At 36.2% G+C, this 20915-nt stretch overlaps 1 protein-coding gene across 1 annotated transcript in view; it reads right to left on the bottom strand.

The window, feature by feature from the left end:
• Nucleotides 1-20915, bottom strand: part of MLIP (muscular LMNA interacting protein) — a 106995-nt gene that overhangs the window by 16536 nt on the left and 69544 nt on the right. The window contains exon 11 of the mRNA XM_058555451.1: nucleotides 10920-11048. Coding sequence (XP_058411434.1) covers nucleotides 10920-11048 — 129 coding nt within the window. The remainder of the gene's footprint in view (nucleotides 1-10919; nucleotides 11049-20915) is intronic.

Consider the following 20915-nt stretch of genomic DNA (forward strand, 5'->3'; position numbering starts at 1 on the left):
AGCATTTCTGCTATAGTTTTAATTTCAAACAACACCCTGTTCATAAAGTCAAGAATAATGACTCATACAAGAAATAATGTATTTCTTAAGGAGTGGCTCCTTCAGCCAAAGACCTATCAACATTTTACAGATACTATCGCAGAATCCCCAAATTACTAAGAAAATATTCTAATCATCTACATTTCACTAAGATCAAGCCAAGATAAATTAGGTCTCCTAATTTTGAACATATGGCATAACTTCTTGCTTATCAGCCCTAATTCTGAAGAATCCACATGCGTTTTAAAAACAGACGTACTTAAAGCAACATATCTACTTTGAATCGTGATTTGAACCAAAAAATCTGAACTTGTGAAGTATGAAAAAAGATAGCATATGCTTAGCTACTTCAAATCCTCTATACAAAAAAAAAATTTTTTAACTATAAAATATAATCTTAAATATAAGCTTCGGAGTATTTAGTGCTTAAAGTTTGTAGTGGTCTGACAGCAAGTTTCACAGAGCAGATGACACAGATGAGTGTGAAGATACTTGATAGAGACATGCTCAGGGGAAAGGAAAGAGAAAGTATTTCATAAGCAATCACAGCGGGCGCTAGAGGGCTGAGTTTTATGTTTTTCTATACATATAGTTTAATTCTCATCCAATGCTGCTGACCTGGATGCATTTGGTGGAGAGGTGCAATTTAAATTGAAGAAGTTAGAAAGTAACATAGAAAAGATACTGCTCTGATTTCTCATAATGGTGGAGAGAAGGAGGATGTATTTGGTCACCCTTTAGCAGGAACTAAGAACTAAGAACTCCTTTCTTCCAAAATTATAGAGATTCTAAAGGAAATAATAAATATTTAAAATTTGCATTCCCTTTAAAGCATCCAGAGCTCTTTCACAGTGATTATTTCATTTAATCATGAATGGGTGTTAGCATGGGTACCATTGAAAATGGAATCAGTAGCCTCATTTTTCTAGGATGAAATTGAAGTCCAGAGAGCTGACAGATCAACCCAAGATCACTCACAGCATTCTATCATAATGTTTCTCTCCTTTGCAGGAAGCAGGAAAGCCAAAGGCTCCAGTAACCAGCAGCCACGGTAGGCTCCCTTAATGGATGAGAGGTCCAGCGGACCAGGCCATGAAGTGTGCAGCCTGAGTGTGAAGTGGACAGGTTAGAATGATGAAACATAGAGGGTTGTAGAGGAGGTTAAGAATGGCAGAAAGGAGATAGAGACCCAGGTTCAAAAAATTGAGAACCCACTAGAATCTAAGCTCCCTAGGGGCAGGGATATTGTCTGCTCTATTTCCTGTGGAGTCACCCATATCTATTGCAGAGCCTGGCACAAACGTTAAATGGTTGAATGCTAAGAGCAGAGGAAAAGAGAGTGAGTGTGGAGAGAAGCAATGACACCATCCATCAGGAGACCACAGCACTACCCAGCACTGCAGGGACCACTTGACAGGGAATAGCATTTTCTAGTTCTTTCATCCCCATAGTCTTGTGCTCTGTGGTCCTTCCACCAACCCAGGCAGCTGAAGGCTTAATTCCATCTTAATATCTCAGAGTAGAAGTTTTGGTGGTGATGGTTAAAGCAGAATTTCAAAGAGTTAGTTTTTGGGTTTTGAGTTTCAAAATAGATTTTGAGAACACATGGCAGAGGTAATAATTTGAGAGAGAAAGACTTTGGGTTTCAAAAGTCCAGGATCCGTGACATCAAAACTCTGGAAGAATACACAATTAATCAGAGTGAGAATGTGGAAAAGTGTGCTTAGACTGAGGAAAGAAGATGGGGGAGAGGAGGATGGAGGAGAAGGAGGGAAGCAGGGAGATCAGAAGGCCCAGTAAGTGACTGAGAAAGGTCACTATGCTCTGCCATCACAATTGGGCTGGAGCCTGGGGTGGAGTTGGTGGTGGTTAAAATAATCCCGGATAAATTTGGTGAATCAGAGATTAGAGAAGACATGTGTGCTTGATTCCCAAGTAAAACCGGATGAAATGACAAGATTCACAAGTTTCCCAGTGTCTAGTCTTGAACGGGACACACAGAATAGGTGTCTAGGGAGGAAAAACAAAAAGCTCTGAGAGAAGTCATCTTGAGAGTGAAAGCAGATTTTGGAAACTGGTTGGATTTTAAAACAGTATGATACTCTTTGGGCATAAGAACTATTCCATTTCACAAAATGGTAGAAAGTATCTAAGCAAAATAAGTTGTTTACAAAATTTGTTACTTGACTCATACCTGCAGATGGTCTGACTTACTGCGAGGAGCTAGGACTTTCTTTATAAAAATATGGAGAAAATAAACTGCTTGCTCTTCAATGTCATTCAGTACTTACTTCAGGAACCACCCTGTCTTCGTTAGGACAACTGGGAATAGACCATGGTTTTATTATTTTAGGTAACATTTTAAAGCTGAGCTACCCTGCACACAAATATGAGTTAATTCCTACTTTATTAGTACTAAAAACATTTAGATATATTTCATTTTTTAAAAAAAAACCCACTTTTACTATTTTGAAATTCTCAACAGGCTGTGTACATACATACAAGATAGGTTTTCTATTATACCAGTACAAACTTCTTCATGTTACAAGATTAGTTGTAATATTGTTATAATATTAGTTCATGTTATAATATTAGTATATTTCAGTGCATTAATGCAGCATTTATATTGCTCATGTTAACAAATTGTTATAATTTTAAAGAAAAATGATCTCACAGTTTTTAATATCCTGAGGTTTTGTTCTTTTGATTCTATTATTGTCTTAACAAGGAATTTAAGTGAAAGCATTGATGTTCTGCAACTAAATTCTATTTCTTATAGAGAGCCTGCCACCCCGTCCCACGTCACCTCCCAGAGAGAGAGAGAAGAGCAAAAATTATCCCCAAGGTTTATTGCAAGGATTATCCCAGAGTCTTTTGTGATTATGAAACAAATTAATCAAAGTATGGTGTCTTCTGCACTTAAGAATGCAAAAATGAGAAATCCAGAACCAGGAAATACTTGCAAAGCATCTTAACTTTCATTATAAAAAGCATCTTTGTTTAAATTTTAGGTTGCCTACTTAGCCTTCCTATTTATGATATTTGCAACAGAAATAGTTGTCAAATTGGCCAATGCAAAAAAAAGGGAAAAAAGTAATTTAAGTAGCAAATACTAGGACCCTTAAAAAGGCTATTAAATATGTGTATATCTTTGGTGTAAACACACAGACACACTCATATATATCTATTTAATTTTGAAAGGAAATTCTCTCTCCTCCCAGGGTTTTTAGCTTAAGGAAAGGCAAAACAAAATTTTAGTTATTCCAAGGGAAACAGTGGCAATAAATCATATTGATGATTTCTCAATACTCTACAAAAAGGGAGTAAATGGGAAGTAATTTTTAAAGAAAGAAAAAAGTCAAAATAAAAAGATTCCCTACCTAAATTGCTCAATTCAAAAGGAAAAAAATCAGAGTAAATTATATGGGGATGGGTATCATTTGTCATGATTCTGACTTAAACTGTAGGTTATAAGACTTTCCATCTCTCCAAACTTATGACCTGGGTAATACTTGCTCTTTTTCTCTTTTTTCCCTTTCTTGGATCATCTAAGGATGTGAAATATCAAGAGGGTTCCAATAATATTTCAAGACATAAACACAGAATTTCAGAGTAAGAGAACACCTTCAAAAGTACTTCATATGATGCCCTCATTTTGCAAGTATAATAAGATCCAGCATCAGAAATTACTTAATCCAACAGCATACATTTATCATACAGACTGCTTGACTTATAAAATTTTCTCTTTCAGTTGATTATCCTGAAACCTAACAATTGGGGAAACACAAGAGGGAGGGAGAAATGTCTAGCAAGGTGGGGAAGCCATAATTTTGCTGATATATCCAGAGCCAATGAAAATGTATAATGCTTATCAAACAGGGCTACCTTTATGAGAAGAGGCTACATGAAATGTGAGAAATTCCATAAATGGTGTCTCACTTCCCTCCTTTGTGTAAACCAAACAGGGAAAAGTTTTAGTTAAAACACAAAAAGAAGACACCTCATCAATGTTTGTTGAACTGAAATGCCCCTGGCGGAGACAGTATTGAGCTTCGTTAGTCACAGTATTCTTGGACCTGGAAGGGAGTCAAGAGATCGTCTGGTCAAGGGTTCTCATCGCCAGCACTATTGACATTTTGGGCAGGATAATTCTTTGTTGTGGGAGACTGTCCTGTGCATTGTAGGATGTTTAGCAGCATCCCTGGCCTCTACCTGCTAGATGCCATCAGCACCCCCCTCCCCAGCCCTGTCAACCAATAATGTCTGGGGCTAAGTCACCCCGGTTAAGAACCACTGGTCTAATCCAATATCCTCATTTCATCAATGAGGTTCAGGTTTCACCAATGCAATTGGCAGAGCCGGTTAACCACATAATCATGACTAGAACCCACATTTCAGAGCTCCTTCTGAAAACCAAGCTGCCCTAGTTCCCCTTCAATTACACATCAAAATGAATAAGGTCATCACATCCTGCCTGAATGTGCGTTCTAAAACAGGAGACAAAACTAGCCTGACCCTACAATACCCTGCAAAGGGCCAGTGCTTCGACCAGGTGCAATTCATGAGGACCTAATACTTCCCAGAAACCATTTAGCCAAAGACTGAGAAAAACATCTCTATTTTTCTGAACTTACCCAATGGAATAAATATCATATATACTTGCTTTTATTTGAGCAGGTAAATTATGCTAAGTCTTTCAACTCTACCATATAATAAGATAACTGACAATCCAGTTCCTGGTAAGTTGTTTATTTTCTTGCCAAATGTAGTTTTCTATTTTCAAGGAAAAGTGAAGTAAAGAAATATTAAAGATCTTCAGGTCCATAAGATAAATTGATATTTGGATGGCTGGACTACAACAGATTAAATCTCACCTAGGATATCCATATTTGGAGATTAGAACATTTTTGAAAAACTCTGAATACCTAACCAGCTCTCCCATCCCTAAGGAATCACCAATTTTGAATTTACAAATTTACTACAGGTCTCTGTTTCCATGCAGGCTTTGAAATAAAGAAAAATACATTTGTAATCCCATTGTCTTTTTTCCATATAGTTATTTTAAATCACCTGGTTCACTAGCCTGATTTCAGTTTTCTATAGCTTGGACATCTCAAGCCATCTTTGTTTTTTTTTTAAAAAAATTCAAAAAAGAGTTTATTTACCAGTTTTTGCTCTCTGCTTCACTCTCTCCTTTGTATTCTTTTGGCTGCCCTTCTCATTTGGTTTTATTATTTTCTCTGCCTAAATTACCTACTTAGTTATTTATCTTGGATTGCAGACAGGAAGAGAAGGTTCCCAATGCTCTTCACATAACTCATCTTCAAACTTATATATCTTGTGCGACCTTTACATTTGTGACCTTTACATTCAAAGTCTAATCTCACACACGTTTTAAAATATGTAACAATCTTTCCAACGTTTAGAGATTATGTGTGTTTCAAACACATCAGTCTTAGCGTTTATACTCAAGACTACATCCAGTTTTTACTCTGGCCTCATCTGTCATTCTACCTTGATTCCACTTCTCATGGGTCAAAGAAAACGTTCAGTAGAGAAAAGAAAATCACAGCCCCCTCATTCTGATTGTATTTCAGTTGTGGAATTGAAACTGAGGAGGGAGGAGTGTATTGTAGACAGTGTTCTAGGAGAGGCGCGTTAGTTTTACCAAAATTATCCTATATACCATAAGACAAAATTATGCCAAAGGCATGTGATCATTTCCATCTACAGTTCTACTCACAGGCTGACCTCGACTTAAAGTTCAAGGAGAAGTTTTGGGATAGAGGTTCCTGTGAACTAAAACATGAGAGTGCACCTTTTTTCTTGCCGACAAATAAAACTAACTTTCTAATCTCTGAATAATATTTAATTTGGATATTACTTAAAATTATTTTTACACAGCTACCTTCTCGCTTTTGACATTCTAACTGTTGTTTAATACTTTTCAGATTAAACCAACATAGAATTTTTTATTCTAACAGGGCCTTATTTTAAAACTGGAGCCTACTTTACATAGAGATTCTAAATATGACAAAGGCCATTCCTCTTAAATAAAGATACAGAGGGACAGCACAGGTTAACAAAACATAGAAGAATACATTTGCCCAAAACTTTCAGATTGTCCTTGTTTCGCAGCAGATGGGGGGATAGTCAGACACTACATATTCACCAAGTATTTGTTAAGCAGCTAATCTTTTAGAGCTTAACTAATTATTAGAATTATTAGGATAATTCTGTTATGATAGAAGTATCAAATAGGTCCTCTTTGTGTGTGTGCGGGAGGGGGTAGTTAAAGCAAGTAAAAATGTCTTTAAGATTCTTACCCCTACACAAGGCAAGTGAAGGGGCACAGGTAAAAAGTCTCCCTTAGCAATGTAGACACCTGCAACAGAAAATTGCAATTCTTTGTTCCAATCTTCTAACCTTGATACATACACAAGGTCAAGAGAAAGATAAGCCAAAAAAAAAGGGGAGAGATGAAATCCTAAGTTTGAAGAGGTGATTCTATCTGATTACATCCTGGAGTAAAAAGCAAATATTGTCTCTAAAGGACAATTTTTTAAAAAATATAAAACTAAGAAAATAGTTTATTGTGTTGATAAGTTATCTGTTACATATAGCGCATAACCTGTTCATGATAAATTGTGTATTACCTATTACATATAGAGAAAGGAAAGAAGATAGGGAGGGAGGAAGGAAGGGAGGCAGAAAAACAGAAGAAAAGAAGAGAAAAACTCACAAGGATTTCATTATTTGAATAAACAACATGGTAAAACTTGGAGAAGACAAATCTCTGGTTTTAACCCTTCCAAAAGAAATGTAACACTACAAGGAATTACAGTTCTCTCCTCCTTAAAACAATCCAGGAAACCACTTAATCATTTCTAGACCTAAAGAGATTAAACATTTTACTCTGAAAAATATTTTTTAATAAAATGTCAGCAATTATAAAAGATTATTTTATGACAAAAGGGAATGAGCCATCTTGATTGAGAAACAAATGTTGAAAAGTAGCAATTTGTAGAAAAGACAAGTCCTTCAGAATAAAAGGCAGTCTTGTCAGTTTCACCTTATGACAAAGGTGAGTATTTGCCCTGTAACATTTACACATGGGTGACGCAAGGAAGTGAAGGTCACAGTAGAAATATAATGATGAATAATTAGAAATATGTAAGTCACTCACACAATCATCAAAGCTGAATATCAGACAGAGAGAGTTTGGTAGGGAAAGGAAGTAAGTCAGATGTCTAAGAAAAATCAGAAGAAAAGAAAGAATGAAAATGCTACAACGAAGAAAATTCCCTATAATTATCCTTTTATGTTCCCTGTGAAGTAATGTGGAAGAAATGCGTTAAATGGTCATTTTTGCACAAAAACATGTTCTTTTCCCAACTGAAGTAAATTCGAAGGAAAATAAAATTTGGAGGCCTACATGCTGGGAAATGTTATTTCTCATTTATAAAACAAAGAAGGAAAACAGTTCCAGAAAAATCAGGTGAAATGACAATATTCCCCCTTTAATTCTGTCCAAAACCTTTTTTATACATTTCTCTAGGGCTTTAAGAAGGAAATGACGTATCTAATATCAACAGTTAAATGAATAATTTATAAAGAACAAGAGAGAATATTTTATGTAACATTTTAAACAACTGAGGTTAGCAATTGCTATTTATATTAAATTGAGAAACTTCAGTGAAGAAATCACCTTTATCTCATTAGATACATTAAATGACCAGAAAGCAATCAATGTATTTTGCAAACTCACAAGTAGTCAAACTAAAAACCTTTCAGTTCTTTAGTATCTCCATTCTCATCAGTGAATTGATTTTCCAAGTCTCTGTCTTCTGTATGCCCAGTTGTCCAATCAATTCTGTTAACTATTTTCCAACTCTGCCATTAATTCTCAATAGAACTATGCTTCAAAGAACATCACCATAGTTTTAAATCCATACGTGGAGAGTGAAGATATGTTGTAATAACCCAAAAGGACCACAAATTGATACAATAATGGATTTAAAGGTAATTCCAGAAAAGCATATGCTTCATTCTGAAGAGCTTTTGTTAAAAAATCCAGCTAATATAGAATGATGCTTCCTGGCCTATGCCATTTTCATGTAAAAGTTGTTGATTAATAAGTCTCAATTACTTGATTATGCATTTGGTTTCGAACTTTGCTTTTAGTACTCAGAGACTGTCTCCAGGCAAATTTTCAGTTCATTATCAGTTCAAAAGGCTGCCCAGTTGTACCTTCTTAAGCTACAATAAATACATTTCCGTCTGGTCTCATCATCTTTAGTGTCTGATCTTTTGTAACAGAGAGTTTTGAAATCATATTTTATGGCAGTGAAGCTGCTCTGGGAAATTTATTGACTTAATAATCCCATCCAACATCTCCTGTCATGTGGAACTGTCCTCAATACAAGGCAGATTAGTGAATGTGAGCTGCTTCAATTTGGCCCAACTGGTCTGGCTATATTTCCCATTACATGGGTGGGTGAGATCAACTGACTTTGGAACCATTCAATTTATTCTGCAGCAGCAGTATAGGAGAACACAATAGTGACTAGAACTGAATTTGAATGTGCTCTCTTCTGTTGAAGTTCTGATGACGTAGCAATGCTGAGATTACAAATTATTAGTCAATTTACTTTTTAAGTAGATCTAAGCACCTACACTGGAGAGCTGTTTTTGGCATCTGCCTCCATTGTAGATTCTGGACACAGTGTGATGGTAGTTAGAGCTCAATATAAGGAGGGTAGTTGATAGTATATGCAGTTTCCGGGGGGCAGTGACCCCAAGGTTCTATTATATTTTCCCTCTCATGCAAGGTCAATGAATAAGACCAGAGAACCTTTGGAATTCACTTTTAAGTAGGATGCCAGACTTCTTTCAATTCTGAGTCTGCAAACTCCTATTACTTCCCATGTGCCACACAGAAGTCGGGATACACACAAGAAAAAATTGGTTGAAAGAAAATCAAAATAAGATTATGTCCATGGCACCTTTGCAAAAGAGTTCAAATTTTCAACAATTACCTGGAAATACATAGGTTTATGTTGTACATAAACAGAGCTTTAAACTTGCTGTATAGACAGGAAAAGTAGTGAAAAAAAGTGGCAACTCCTTTTCATGACAAGAATTTCCTACATTTAAAAATGGAATTTATCATTTCAGAGGACAGTAAATTGTGATAAATTATAGGTAGATTAACCTGATATTCTACAAAGAATCTTGTTTAAAATAAAATGCATAAATTTGAAATTATTCTAATACAAAAGAACAAATTATTTTACAGCATTAGATCACATTTTGAAGAATGTAAGTTACATGGGTAATATGTGAAATTTATTTTTTTGTCATATAAGATTAGGTTATTTTTATAATGATCCCACACTGTCTAAAACAGCACATTAAGCCTCTAAAATATTAGTGTCATGCAAGCAATAGATACTTAATAAGTGTTTTTGTTGATGATGGAAATATGCATTCTTAACAGGCATTTCTATTTCTGTTATGTCTGGAATTAGTGAAGACAACCCTATATACAGAAATAAGATTCCTCTAATTTAAATTGAGAACTACATTTTAGTCCATAAAAGGAAAACAATTGCCTCTAATTATCATTTTCAATGATATTAGTGCCTTCTAAAAATTTTTAACTTATCAAAATCATATCAGTCTTCAGAAAGAAAATACAAATAAACAAAATATTTTTATCTCCATTTTATAAATAAAATCTATAGTTAATCATGAGAAAGTATTTATACTGAAATTTCTCAAGGCTACAGGAATTTCAGAACCAGTCAGGGTTAAACTTAATTTTAAGTAATCCAAATTTCAGAGTTTGAAGGATCCTTAAAAAGTACCTGATCTGAACGCCTCCTTTTATACATTGAGAAACTGAAGCCTAGAGAGATGACACAACTTGCTCAGTGTGACAGAGCTAATATGTGGCAGATGAGACATTCCTTGTATTTCATAAATATGAATATAATTTATATTTTCAAGAATATCATTAGTTATTTCCAAACTAAAATTTAAAAAGAGTATATCACCTTATATTCTTTTATAAGTCTATTTTATTACAGATTACCAAATATGGTGATCTTACACGTCCTGGTTGTATCCAGAAAGATTTCTGGATTGCTTACATTGCTTATCAATACAATAATATTTGAGATATAAAATATAGAGCCTATGCCTATTTGTTGCATTTTAATAAGACAAATAAAGATGTCAAGTTTCTCTTTGAAATAATTTATGGTTTTATATTCCATAAATGTGTATTTTCATATTTTTCCCAAATATCTTATAAAGCACAATCAACAACTTTCCCTTATACCTCTTCCAACATAAAGAATATACAAGGGGAAGACCTTTTTTACACATAAACCAAATGAGCAACAAAGCCTGAAATAACTTGAGACCCCTGTCCTCTAACTAGTACCACTCAAAAAGCGATCACATCACCTCTACTATGTCAGTATGAATCCAAACAATAGATCTTTGTCAAATGTACTAATGTACCAAATCTAAAATATTTCATCTCTTCAAAAGGAGACAGAATTTTAGAAACAAGAATGCAACACCTCTATGACACATCCAACCAGTGTCATTATAGAGAGCAATGTCTTGGTCCCCAAAACAATACCAGTACTAGGTAGAACAATTTAGGAAAGAAACATTGAAATACTTCAAAATATCATGCTGGAAATATATAAGAATTTTTTATTATGCAAAACTGGATCTTTTTTAATTACTAAGGATACTCCAATCAAATGAACATTTTCCCGCAGACACTATATTCATAGAGGCATCTCTCTATTTTATATAGTCATTTATCAAAATATCAAAGATTTTCCCATGTGTATGCTCACCTGCTCAGAAAAGAGGTCACTGTCATCTTCCAGGTATTTACTGAAAGGGTTGGGTTCATAGACTTCCTCCTCTTTTTTCAGTAATATTTTGGATTTTACAGGTACCGGGCGAATTACTCCAGGCTTAGTCTTCATGAACATCAAATAAGTTTTTAAAAAATAGAGAAATAAACATTATTAAAATAAATAACATGTGTATTGTTAAATGTTTTCACAAAAATTTATAATTTTTTAAATTTTAAAATGATTTCACAAGTAGAGAAATCAGCATGGACATCAAATGATTTTAACTAATGTAACTTAGTTTTAAGTTAACTGTTACAATAATCAACTTATAAAGATCTGCTATCATGACATTCAAAATGCAAAACCTTCTTCATTTATCTAGCCAAACATGTTCTCATATCCTTGCCAGCATGTTCAGTCCATAAACATTTCATTTGATAAATATTGAGAGCGTCCTCGGTGCCAGGCAGCATTCTCATAATGGGCACGGTAGGATAGATGAATTTGGCACATCCACCAAGACCATAACAACTTTCCTTTTCTGGAAACTGCCCTCCACGCCCCCAAATACACAGAGCTATGCCCCCAGAAACCAAGTTCTTATTATGTATGATGAAACCAGGGGTGGCCTACTGACCTAAGGGAGTGAGTGATGGGTAGCAAACAGATTTTCTCTCCCAAGAATGTGGATGGGATTTAAACTGCTCTGCAGTCACTTCAGGAGAGAGATTGAAATTATAATATGTCAACTTGGGAGCTATGGGAAAGCCTTAATCTGCCATAAAAACAGATCTGATGAGATCAAGAAAGTTAGAGCAAAGTGCATGGAGAGGCAGCCCAGAGAGGAGAGACATTTGAGGGCTTTCCAGAGTTGAATTCCAAAACACACCTGAAGCCCAGCTGGATTTCTTGTTCTGAGGCTCCCTAAGACCTTCCTTTCCTTTTACACCGATTCTCTCTTTTTTTCAAAGTCAAGTTTACTTCTGTAACTTGCAATCAAAAGAGTGTCAGCTAACAGACCGGTCATTCAAGATTCATAAACTTCTACCCAGTGTCAGTTTGATGAGAGATAGAGAGAGAAATCTAGTTTGGGGCAATTTCAAAATGATGTTTCACAAACACTAAAATCTTATTACACTGTAAACTGGCACAAAATGATTGATAAGTTTACAAAAACATCCCAAATAAGAATTCAATAAAAAGTTGTGACACTATTTCTGTTTAAGCATTTTGCTGTAATCATTTTTCTTGATCCCACTTCCTTTCAGGAAATAGTACATTAGCTCTCCCCAGTCAATGCTGATGCTCACAAGTTAAGCCTTAAGGGACTATATCTATCTCTCTGCCCTATAAACCACCTGATGTATTTTGAGTCTTGAATAAATGCTGCTCTGCAATACTTTTTTCAATCGATATTTTCCCAGTTGTCTTTCATATATATGCCAACTAGGGAAATACAGATTGAGAAAATCTCTGTCTTCCCCAGGCTGAGAATTATCTCCCATTTAATAAACTGATTTCTCTCAAGGGGAAAAAGTGAGCAAGTAACATCCAATTATGCATGAAGTCATACAGTCAAGTATACATATGAGAGCAATATCCCTCCAGTAAACTCAACACAGGAACAAAGCCCAGGTAGTTACTGATTTCTACAGCCACCTGTAATAAGAGAGATGCCTGGGATCTGGGTCATGATCCTAAGCTGTCCAGACTTCCTGTCTCTCTTTCCCACTTGACTTCCTGTTTCATTTCTCTTTCCTTCTGCTCCTGCTCCCATGCCTTCTCCTTCTCTCCTGCTCCTTTGTGAGGCAGGAAATCAATACAACAACTCCAGTACTCAGGGCCTGCCAGGTTCTAAAACCAACATGTAGCTTTAGGAGCTAAGCTTGGTAGCAGTATGCAGAACGATGAACATAGAAAGAAGAAATCTGACCAGGAGCACTTGATATGCTAAAAGAATCCCTCTACCAGAGAAACATGACTACCTGGTTCCTGTATAGGTCAAGCAGATGTTTAGGGTTATCCTGGCCTGGAGCCTTTCACTCAGATCATCTCTCTTGGGATCATTATCCTCCAGGGTGAGACTAGAAAAGAGACTCTTTTGGTTGGTTGGTTATCAAGCAACTTCAGCATCAGAATCAGTTACTGATGTTTCATATTTGTTTCTCTACCAGCCTTTACGCTCCTTAGTTCTTATGAATTTCCTGGATTTGATGGTTGTCTGACAATTCAACAATGATTCTTTCCCTATTTCCTCTACTTTACCAGATTTTCCACATGCTTTTTTCTTGGACTCTGTGTCCCTATGGTTGGTCTACCTGAAGTCTCTGAGTCTTCCTCATTCTAGTTTGCTTACTTGGTTTTGATATGGTTGACCTGATTCCTCCATTATATTCATCACCTTTTTCTTTAGCCCTGATTTGCTCCTGCACCTTAACTTGTTGTCACTTGGTATTTCATAGACATGGAAGCCAACTCTAGGCAAAAGAAGGTTGGACATAGTTCGCCTTCAACATTGTTCATACTTCCCATCCTATAACCTTTAACCATACCCTCAACACCTAACTGTCTCCCCGTATTTAGTCAAATTGGAAATCAAACCCTGGTGGCCCAATTCTGAACCTCACACACTTCCATAATTATGGTACACCAACAAATCACATTCATGGCAGCCTCTGCACCTTGCTCATACCATTCCACGTGCTTCAAAACCAGCTTCAAAACTTTTGAGGACTCATTGCAGCTAATGACACCATCATTCTCCCATAGACCCTGATTCCATATCTTACCTTTATGGCATCAGGCACTGCATTCAATAGTTTATGTTGAATGCAGATTCATTATGATATAGATTATGTCATTAATTCCTTATAAACAACCGTGTGAGAGGCTTAAAGAGAATAAATCACATGCCAAAGTCATGCAGTTAATATGTGGAGAAGTCAAGATTTAAATCCAGGTCTGGACTGATCATCAAGCTCATGATCTTAATTATTCCTATTCGTTCTCCAGAGAGAGAGAAACAGCATAGATAGAAACTTTAAATCATTTTTAAACACCTCTCTCCCAGTAACTTTCTCTGTCCAATCAATAACAATTACCACATCCTTGATTTTGGCCACTGTTACCTCATTCTCCATCATTTTTCTTTTCTTTTCACTAGTCTTTCTAAATCCAATGTTGTTTTTTTTTTTCCCTTAAGTGTGGCACAAACATTCCTGCCAAAAGAGTATTCCTGGAACACTACAGGACCTGATATTTTCCTGCACAATATACAAATCCATATGTCTTCCCTTCTCCTACACATACACACACACACACAGACACACACACACCCCACACTCCACCTCCTAAAGGATTCTATAGTTTGTGTGGGCAAGACATCAAAATATATACTGATGTCTCTCCAGATTTGGTTAAAAGTCTACTCCCAAGAAGCAGCACGATATTGGTGGTAGGAGAGCATCACAAACATAGATTTTAGTTTTTGCATTAGTGTTAATAGACTGCATGACCTTCACAAAGGTATTCAATCTGTCTGGACCTTCTGATAAAGGGTTATAATTCTAACCCATGATTAGGTCCTTTTAACAATGAGTAACGGCACATTTTATTGTTTACCCTCCCGCCTCTTCAGGAATCATACCACACAGAGTCATTGCATTAAGCTTGTTTCTGCATCTTCAAATCCATCACTTAAACATGGGTCTCAAAGTGCCTTTTAGAAAGTCTGTGAAAGAGCCTACATGAAGCAACTGGTGCTGTTGCTGGCATACATAAGGCTCTCTTGGAGTATTAGTTAACTTCCTCTCTGCTCTTCCTAATACCTTGTTCCTCAATGTCAAATGGTCATGTAATTTACATTTGCTAAAGACTAAATTGAAACACAAAGTAAACTAATGGCTCTATCCAACTAAGCAGATGTCTGCTAGCACCTTGCCACTCAGAATGGGGTCTATAGACTCGCAGCATTAGCATCACCTGAGAACCTATTAGAAGGTTCTCTCTGACCTACTGAATCAGAATCTGCATTTTAACAAAATCCTTGGGTGATTCATGTGCACCTTAAAAAATGAAAGACACTCAGGGCTGGCCTGTTGGCACAGCAGTTAAGTTCGTGTTTTCTTCTGCGGTGGCCCGAGGTTCTCTGGTTCAGATCCTGGGCACGGACCTACTCACCGCTCATCAAGCCATGCTGAGGCGGCATCCCACATAGAAGAACTAGAAGGACCTACAACTATGTACTGAGGCTTTGGGGAGAAAAAAGAAAAAGAGGAAGATTGGCAACAGATGTTAGCTCAGGGCCAATCTTCCTCAAAGAAAAAAGAAAGACATTCAACTAGAACTCATCCCATTAAAATGCCACGCTGCCCACCCAAAGATAGATCTTCCTGGGTCTGCCATCCCAGAGACATCTGTTTAACCTTGAGCTTGTGCCTCCAGACTGAAGGACAGGCTTTCAAATAGACTGTCCTTTATTAATTTCTAATCTGCATCCTTGCTCACAGTCATCCTGTATCTTCAGACTTCAAGTAGACTTTAGTTCTCTAATTCTAGCAAACCTAATTAGCTAAGTCTGTGTCCAAACAAAAACAAAGGAAACTAGATTAATCAAGTTAGAAGAGTCTATAAAGGCGAGCTACTATAAGACTATCATTGTCCAGCAATATTACACCTAAACTGGCCCAAAGAGGCCTTTCTTTCATTTTTATCTGCTATGGACTCCATAGAAGAGTGAGACTCATGACTGATATGCACAAATATTCTTATGATGCCTGAGAAAGCAACTCCATAATTTTCTTTCCAGTCAAAGTGGAGAAATAAAAACAAGTAACAACTCTCAGAGTCAGCACAAAGGGCACGGAAAGAACAATGAGAAGCTTCTCCAAGTGGCAAATTTTAATTCATTATGATGAACCTACTGCCAACTGATTTACACTGAATGTAAGACATTTTTGAAGTGTCTCAAAGACAAAACAACTACCATTTTGGAGCTCTGAAGCATGCCTCTATAAGATGTTCTCTGGAGCCATTTTGCCAGTTGGGACCTAGTCTATGTCAGGAACTGTAGTGTCTGTAGAGATGAGTAAGACATAACCCTTTTTCTCAGAGGGCTGACAATCTAGCTGAGTAAACCACAGAACAATCACAGTATAAGCCATGTCACATCACTCCACTCCTCTCAAAGCTCTCTAATGCCTCACCTTCTCATTTTGAGTAAAAGCCAAAACCCTTGCAATGCCCACAAGGTAGTGCCTACAAGGTGCTGTACGACCTAATCTTTCCTGTGCCCAGCCAGCCTCTCCCTTCTCATGCGAATCTCCTGCTCCTGCCCCTCTCAGCCCCTCACCCTCTCCACTCTAGCATGCACACTGTGGTATTCCCTCCTCCAGGAGTTTGCCCTTGCTCTTTTCTTTGTCTGGAATTCCTTTCTCCCTTTCCAGGATTGCAATCCGCACTTCCCCTTATCTGCCTTAATTTATTCCATAGTACTTATCACAATGTGACATCTGTTTATTGTCTTGCTTTCTCCACTAGAATGTAAGCTCTGTGAGGCCAGAGATCATTGTATTGTTCACCGTTGTATCTCCAACACCTAAACTGTGCCTGGAACCTATTAGGCGCTAAATAAGTATTTGAAGAATGAATAAATTAATTGTCAAGCAGAAGTCCAGTATGCTGATTATAATCCAATATGGAGGCCCTAAGGTGTGTTGATTGCCAGCTTGCAGTCTCTTATTATTTTTCCTGGATTGAATTTTGATTACAGTGTAACCCAAGAAAAGAGAACTCAGTGTAGAAGAAAAGTGAGTCGCTGAGCTCCACCCTCAGAGGTAGTAGAAGGCTGAAGTTATCATCTCTGACGGATGCAGGAAATCAAGGCCACTTCTTTAGGGACTTTACAAGATTTTAACCATCTCCGTTTTTAAAAAATTGTTGTTGTTCCCCGTTTGCTTACAGTGATAAGCAATAAAACTCTTAAAACCCAAAGACAATGATGTCATCTTTTTTGGAGGATTCAAGACTGGGGTGGACCTCAGGAGATCATGTCTAACCCTATTGTTAGTCTTAAGGGAGAAAAGTCCAAGAGGGAGAGTATTCAGAGTCCCCAAGGCCTGGGGCAGGTTTTAATGGCCTGTGAGGAGCTAGTTTGAACCTGCCATTCATTTGTGTTTATAACTCATCAAGTATACACTTATATTTGAACATTGCTCCTCGGGCCACGGTAAAAATAGACACTGTTTCTGTCCTTTGGGACTTATAATCATAATTCTATGACAACAAGTTGGTACTGCTTCTGGCTAGAGACCAAAGTTGAAAATTAACTGCTGGCACTGACCTAGAAAATCCATTACTAATATTTTAAAATAATGGCTTCTTAGAACAACATCTTTCTCAAATTAGTGACTTCAGCTAGTGGACCGATGTTCTTAATTGCCCTTGACTACAGTGTAAGCTCTGGGGTGGTGTGATGAGGGAACAAAAGAAATAAAGCATAGGGTTCCAGTTGTAAAGGGTTTATTTTTATCTTTTTGAAGAAATAAGATGTGTAATAAAAGAGCAAGAAAGTAACAAAAAATAGCATATAGAAAATTCTGTGAGCCTGGCTAGGAATTCTGCCTATTCGATGGATCCAAAGAGTTTGTGAACGTGCCAGAGCTGTTTCTTTTACCCATTTGCTTCAGTCTTGTCTTCATTCTCCAGGGTTATTTTTTTCAGGGTTTCTGTGGCAACAAGCTCATAGAAACTCAGAAACATTCTACCAGTCAAGATTGTTGACAAAAGCAATATTCTCTAAATTATTTAGCTGATTCACTCATTCGATTAATAAATGTTTATTAACTGTAATTCTTTTTTAAATAAACAGTATTATAAGCTTGAAGCAAATACTTAAGGTTTTTTTTCCCATCAAAGAAATATCTCAAATTTCAAAACACTATAGTGCAGAGTACAGCTGCTAAGATTGAAGGGGAAAGAAAACCAGATTTTTATACTACCTATTAGCTATGGGACTGTTGACACAGCATTGTAAATATCTGGACTTCAGTTTTTTTCATCAGAATAATGGAACTAAGTCCTGCGATACTAGCTTACAAGGTGATTGTCAGAATCTAATGAGATAATACGCATGACAGAACATTGTAAAGAAAAAGCAGCATAAAAGCAACTTGAAAGGGAAAAAAACTTTACTTTTTCCTATTTTTGCATTTATACTATAGAGTGTTGATACTAAATGCTCTGGACTATGGGGGAAAGTACCTACCTGATGTGCTTTTTCCAAAAAAAAAAAATTATCATTACTATGATAATTGTATAAAATAAACGTATATAGGATTTCAATAATGATAAACCTCATCCCATAGCTCAAGAAACCTTTTGTGGAACGTATACAACACAGATTGGCCGTATTGAAACATTTCAATGGTTAAAGAAAGACAATAGCATGGCTCAGACCCGAGGAGGGGTACATGATCAATGCTGCAGCACTTCAGTATGTTGTGTCAAGGAAAAACCGGGCAAGGACAAACGGCCTTTAAGCTTGAAGAAGACATCAGCTCTACACAAAAGCTTTCAGGGCTGCATTTGCTGAACAACAGAGACCTGAAGGGCCCTCAAAAAGATGAGTCATGCGCCACTAAAACAGGATACATCAGCTGGCCTTTAGAACTGGGAACAAAGTATCTGCAAGTTCAAGCGCTCCTCTTTATAATGTTCCAGTAAGCTACCTTTGCTTTTACCTGTATATGGCCATGTGGCTTATTTTTTAAATCTGTTGTTTCATACTCTCTAGATTCAGTATTCCATCCTGGACAACAATGAACATTTTTAATGGCATGAAATTTCAAAAGCAAAAGCCAAATATGATCCAAACCAGGCTCCCCTACCGACAGCCAAGGAAGACCAACGCATACCCAACTTGTAGAGCCCAACCTTTCTCTTATCCAGAAAAAAGAGACCCCACCAGCCTCTGTTAATATTGTGATGACTCAGCTCAGGAATTAGGAAAGCTTTGCGAAGGTTCAGGTAGATTCTAGATCCTTCCTTTCCTTTTGCTCCCTTTATTATGCTAGGAAAAGCATTATCCACAGATGCAAAACGTCCACACCCTGACTGACCCAACCCAGTTTCCTCCTCTTCAGTAAATAGTCATATCTTTGTAGGCAATGCAAAATGCCAGTAGAGTCCAACATAGGAGGTGCCCAATGAAGGTCATTCTTCTGTAGATGCCCAATTTCCCAACTCCTTCATCAATCATTTCTTATTCTACTTGAATTATCTAAAATCCCTAACGATTCCTTTTTGAAAGTCACACAGAACAAGGATAACCACTGATACTCTGATCTTAGATTATCTAAACTCTGTGAGCCTCTGTTTCTTTGTCGGAAAAAATGACCACTCACATTACCTCATAATATTTCAGAGATTTTATGTGCAATAATAACATCTCTCATATGTGCAAGGCTACATTGGCAATTTCACATATTGTCATATGTAAGCCTTACAATAACGCCCTCAGGTTGACAGAGGAATTATTCCAACCCCATTTTATAGATGGGTATTTCTAACACCCTCATCTGTACGTCCCTTTCCAGTTTTGATGTACTGTGATGCTGTTTAATGAAAGAAGAGAAATTGAGGCATAGATTGGAGATCTAGCTTCATAAGAGCCCCAAACTACTCGCCCTGAGCCCACTACTAAACAATTTGGGTTCCAGAGCAAGCAGTGGAAATATTTTAAGAGTAAGAGGCAGGTCATTTTTTTTTTCCTTCCAATGTTGAATTTGCACAACTGCAATGTAAACAAGCAAACAGGTAAGCCAAATTAAAAAGAAAAAAGTATGAAAATGGTACATTTTTATATATATTAAAAAGCCAAATCTCAAAAGCATCATGGCTTCTGTATTAAGCTTCTATCACCATGATTTATCATATATTTTCACTCCAAAAAATTTACTACATTTCTTCCCTAAAATAGCAGTCAAATAATTTTAACTAACTGCTTATTTTATACAAAACATATGGTATTTTACTTATATAATTTAACTATAATCTATCAGATGTCAATAATTTTGTTTTTATGTGCTTCACACACATACACACATATATAAACAAAAAGCAATATATACGTATTATAAGAATTACCTGTCATATGGTATCTATATGTGTGTCTATGTTATAAACACGCAGATATATATGTATGTATGTTATAAACACACACACATATATGTGTGTGTATATATATATATATACATAGTTTTGTTTTTCAAAGGCATTGTTATTTACTCAAATTATTCAAAACTTAATCCTGAGTTTGTGAGAGCAAATACTGGAAATTCATTCATAAAAATGAAAAAAAAATTATAATTTCATTCATAAATAAAATTGCTTAAGAGTAAAATTATTATAAATCTTTAAAGAAGCAAATGCCATACAATATCTCTCACATACAATTATTTCTACTCTACTCCTTTCCCAGGTAATGTAAATACAGGGTTAATGTCATGAAATATAAGTCAAAGTGATTGAACTGAATAATTATATTAGTCCAAGAGATGTTCTTTTTTGTGTGATAAACTTGCCTGATAATAATCCCTTCACAAACCTACCTATATCTCAAGGGCATTTTGGGATTATAACAATTTAAAACTTGGTTAAGAAATTCCTCCAACTCTTCAGAGGAAGGGTCTAAAGTAAATGTAAAGAAATGATCATCACAGTCAATCAAAACAATGCTTCGTATTTTCCCCTTAGAGACCACTACCATAGAACTGATAGAATTACTTTATTAGGCAAGAAAAGGTTTATTTATTACATTTACAATGAGTTGTTCTTACTGTCTCATTTTATGAAATCATTATATATATATTTGCCTCTTTTCAATAGTTTCTTAAAATATTAAGCTAAGAACTATATATATATATGTCAGTCTGATAATATACGCACACATATATACATATTTTTAAATGACTATGTATATTTAGTCATTCA

The sequence above is a fragment of the Diceros bicornis genome, chromosome 14 (assembly GCF_020826845.1).
Source record: "Diceros bicornis minor isolate mBicDic1 chromosome 14, mDicBic1.mat.cur, whole genome shotgun sequence".
Taxonomy (NCBI): Eukaryota; Metazoa; Chordata; class Mammalia; order Perissodactyla; family Rhinocerotidae; genus Diceros; species Diceros bicornis.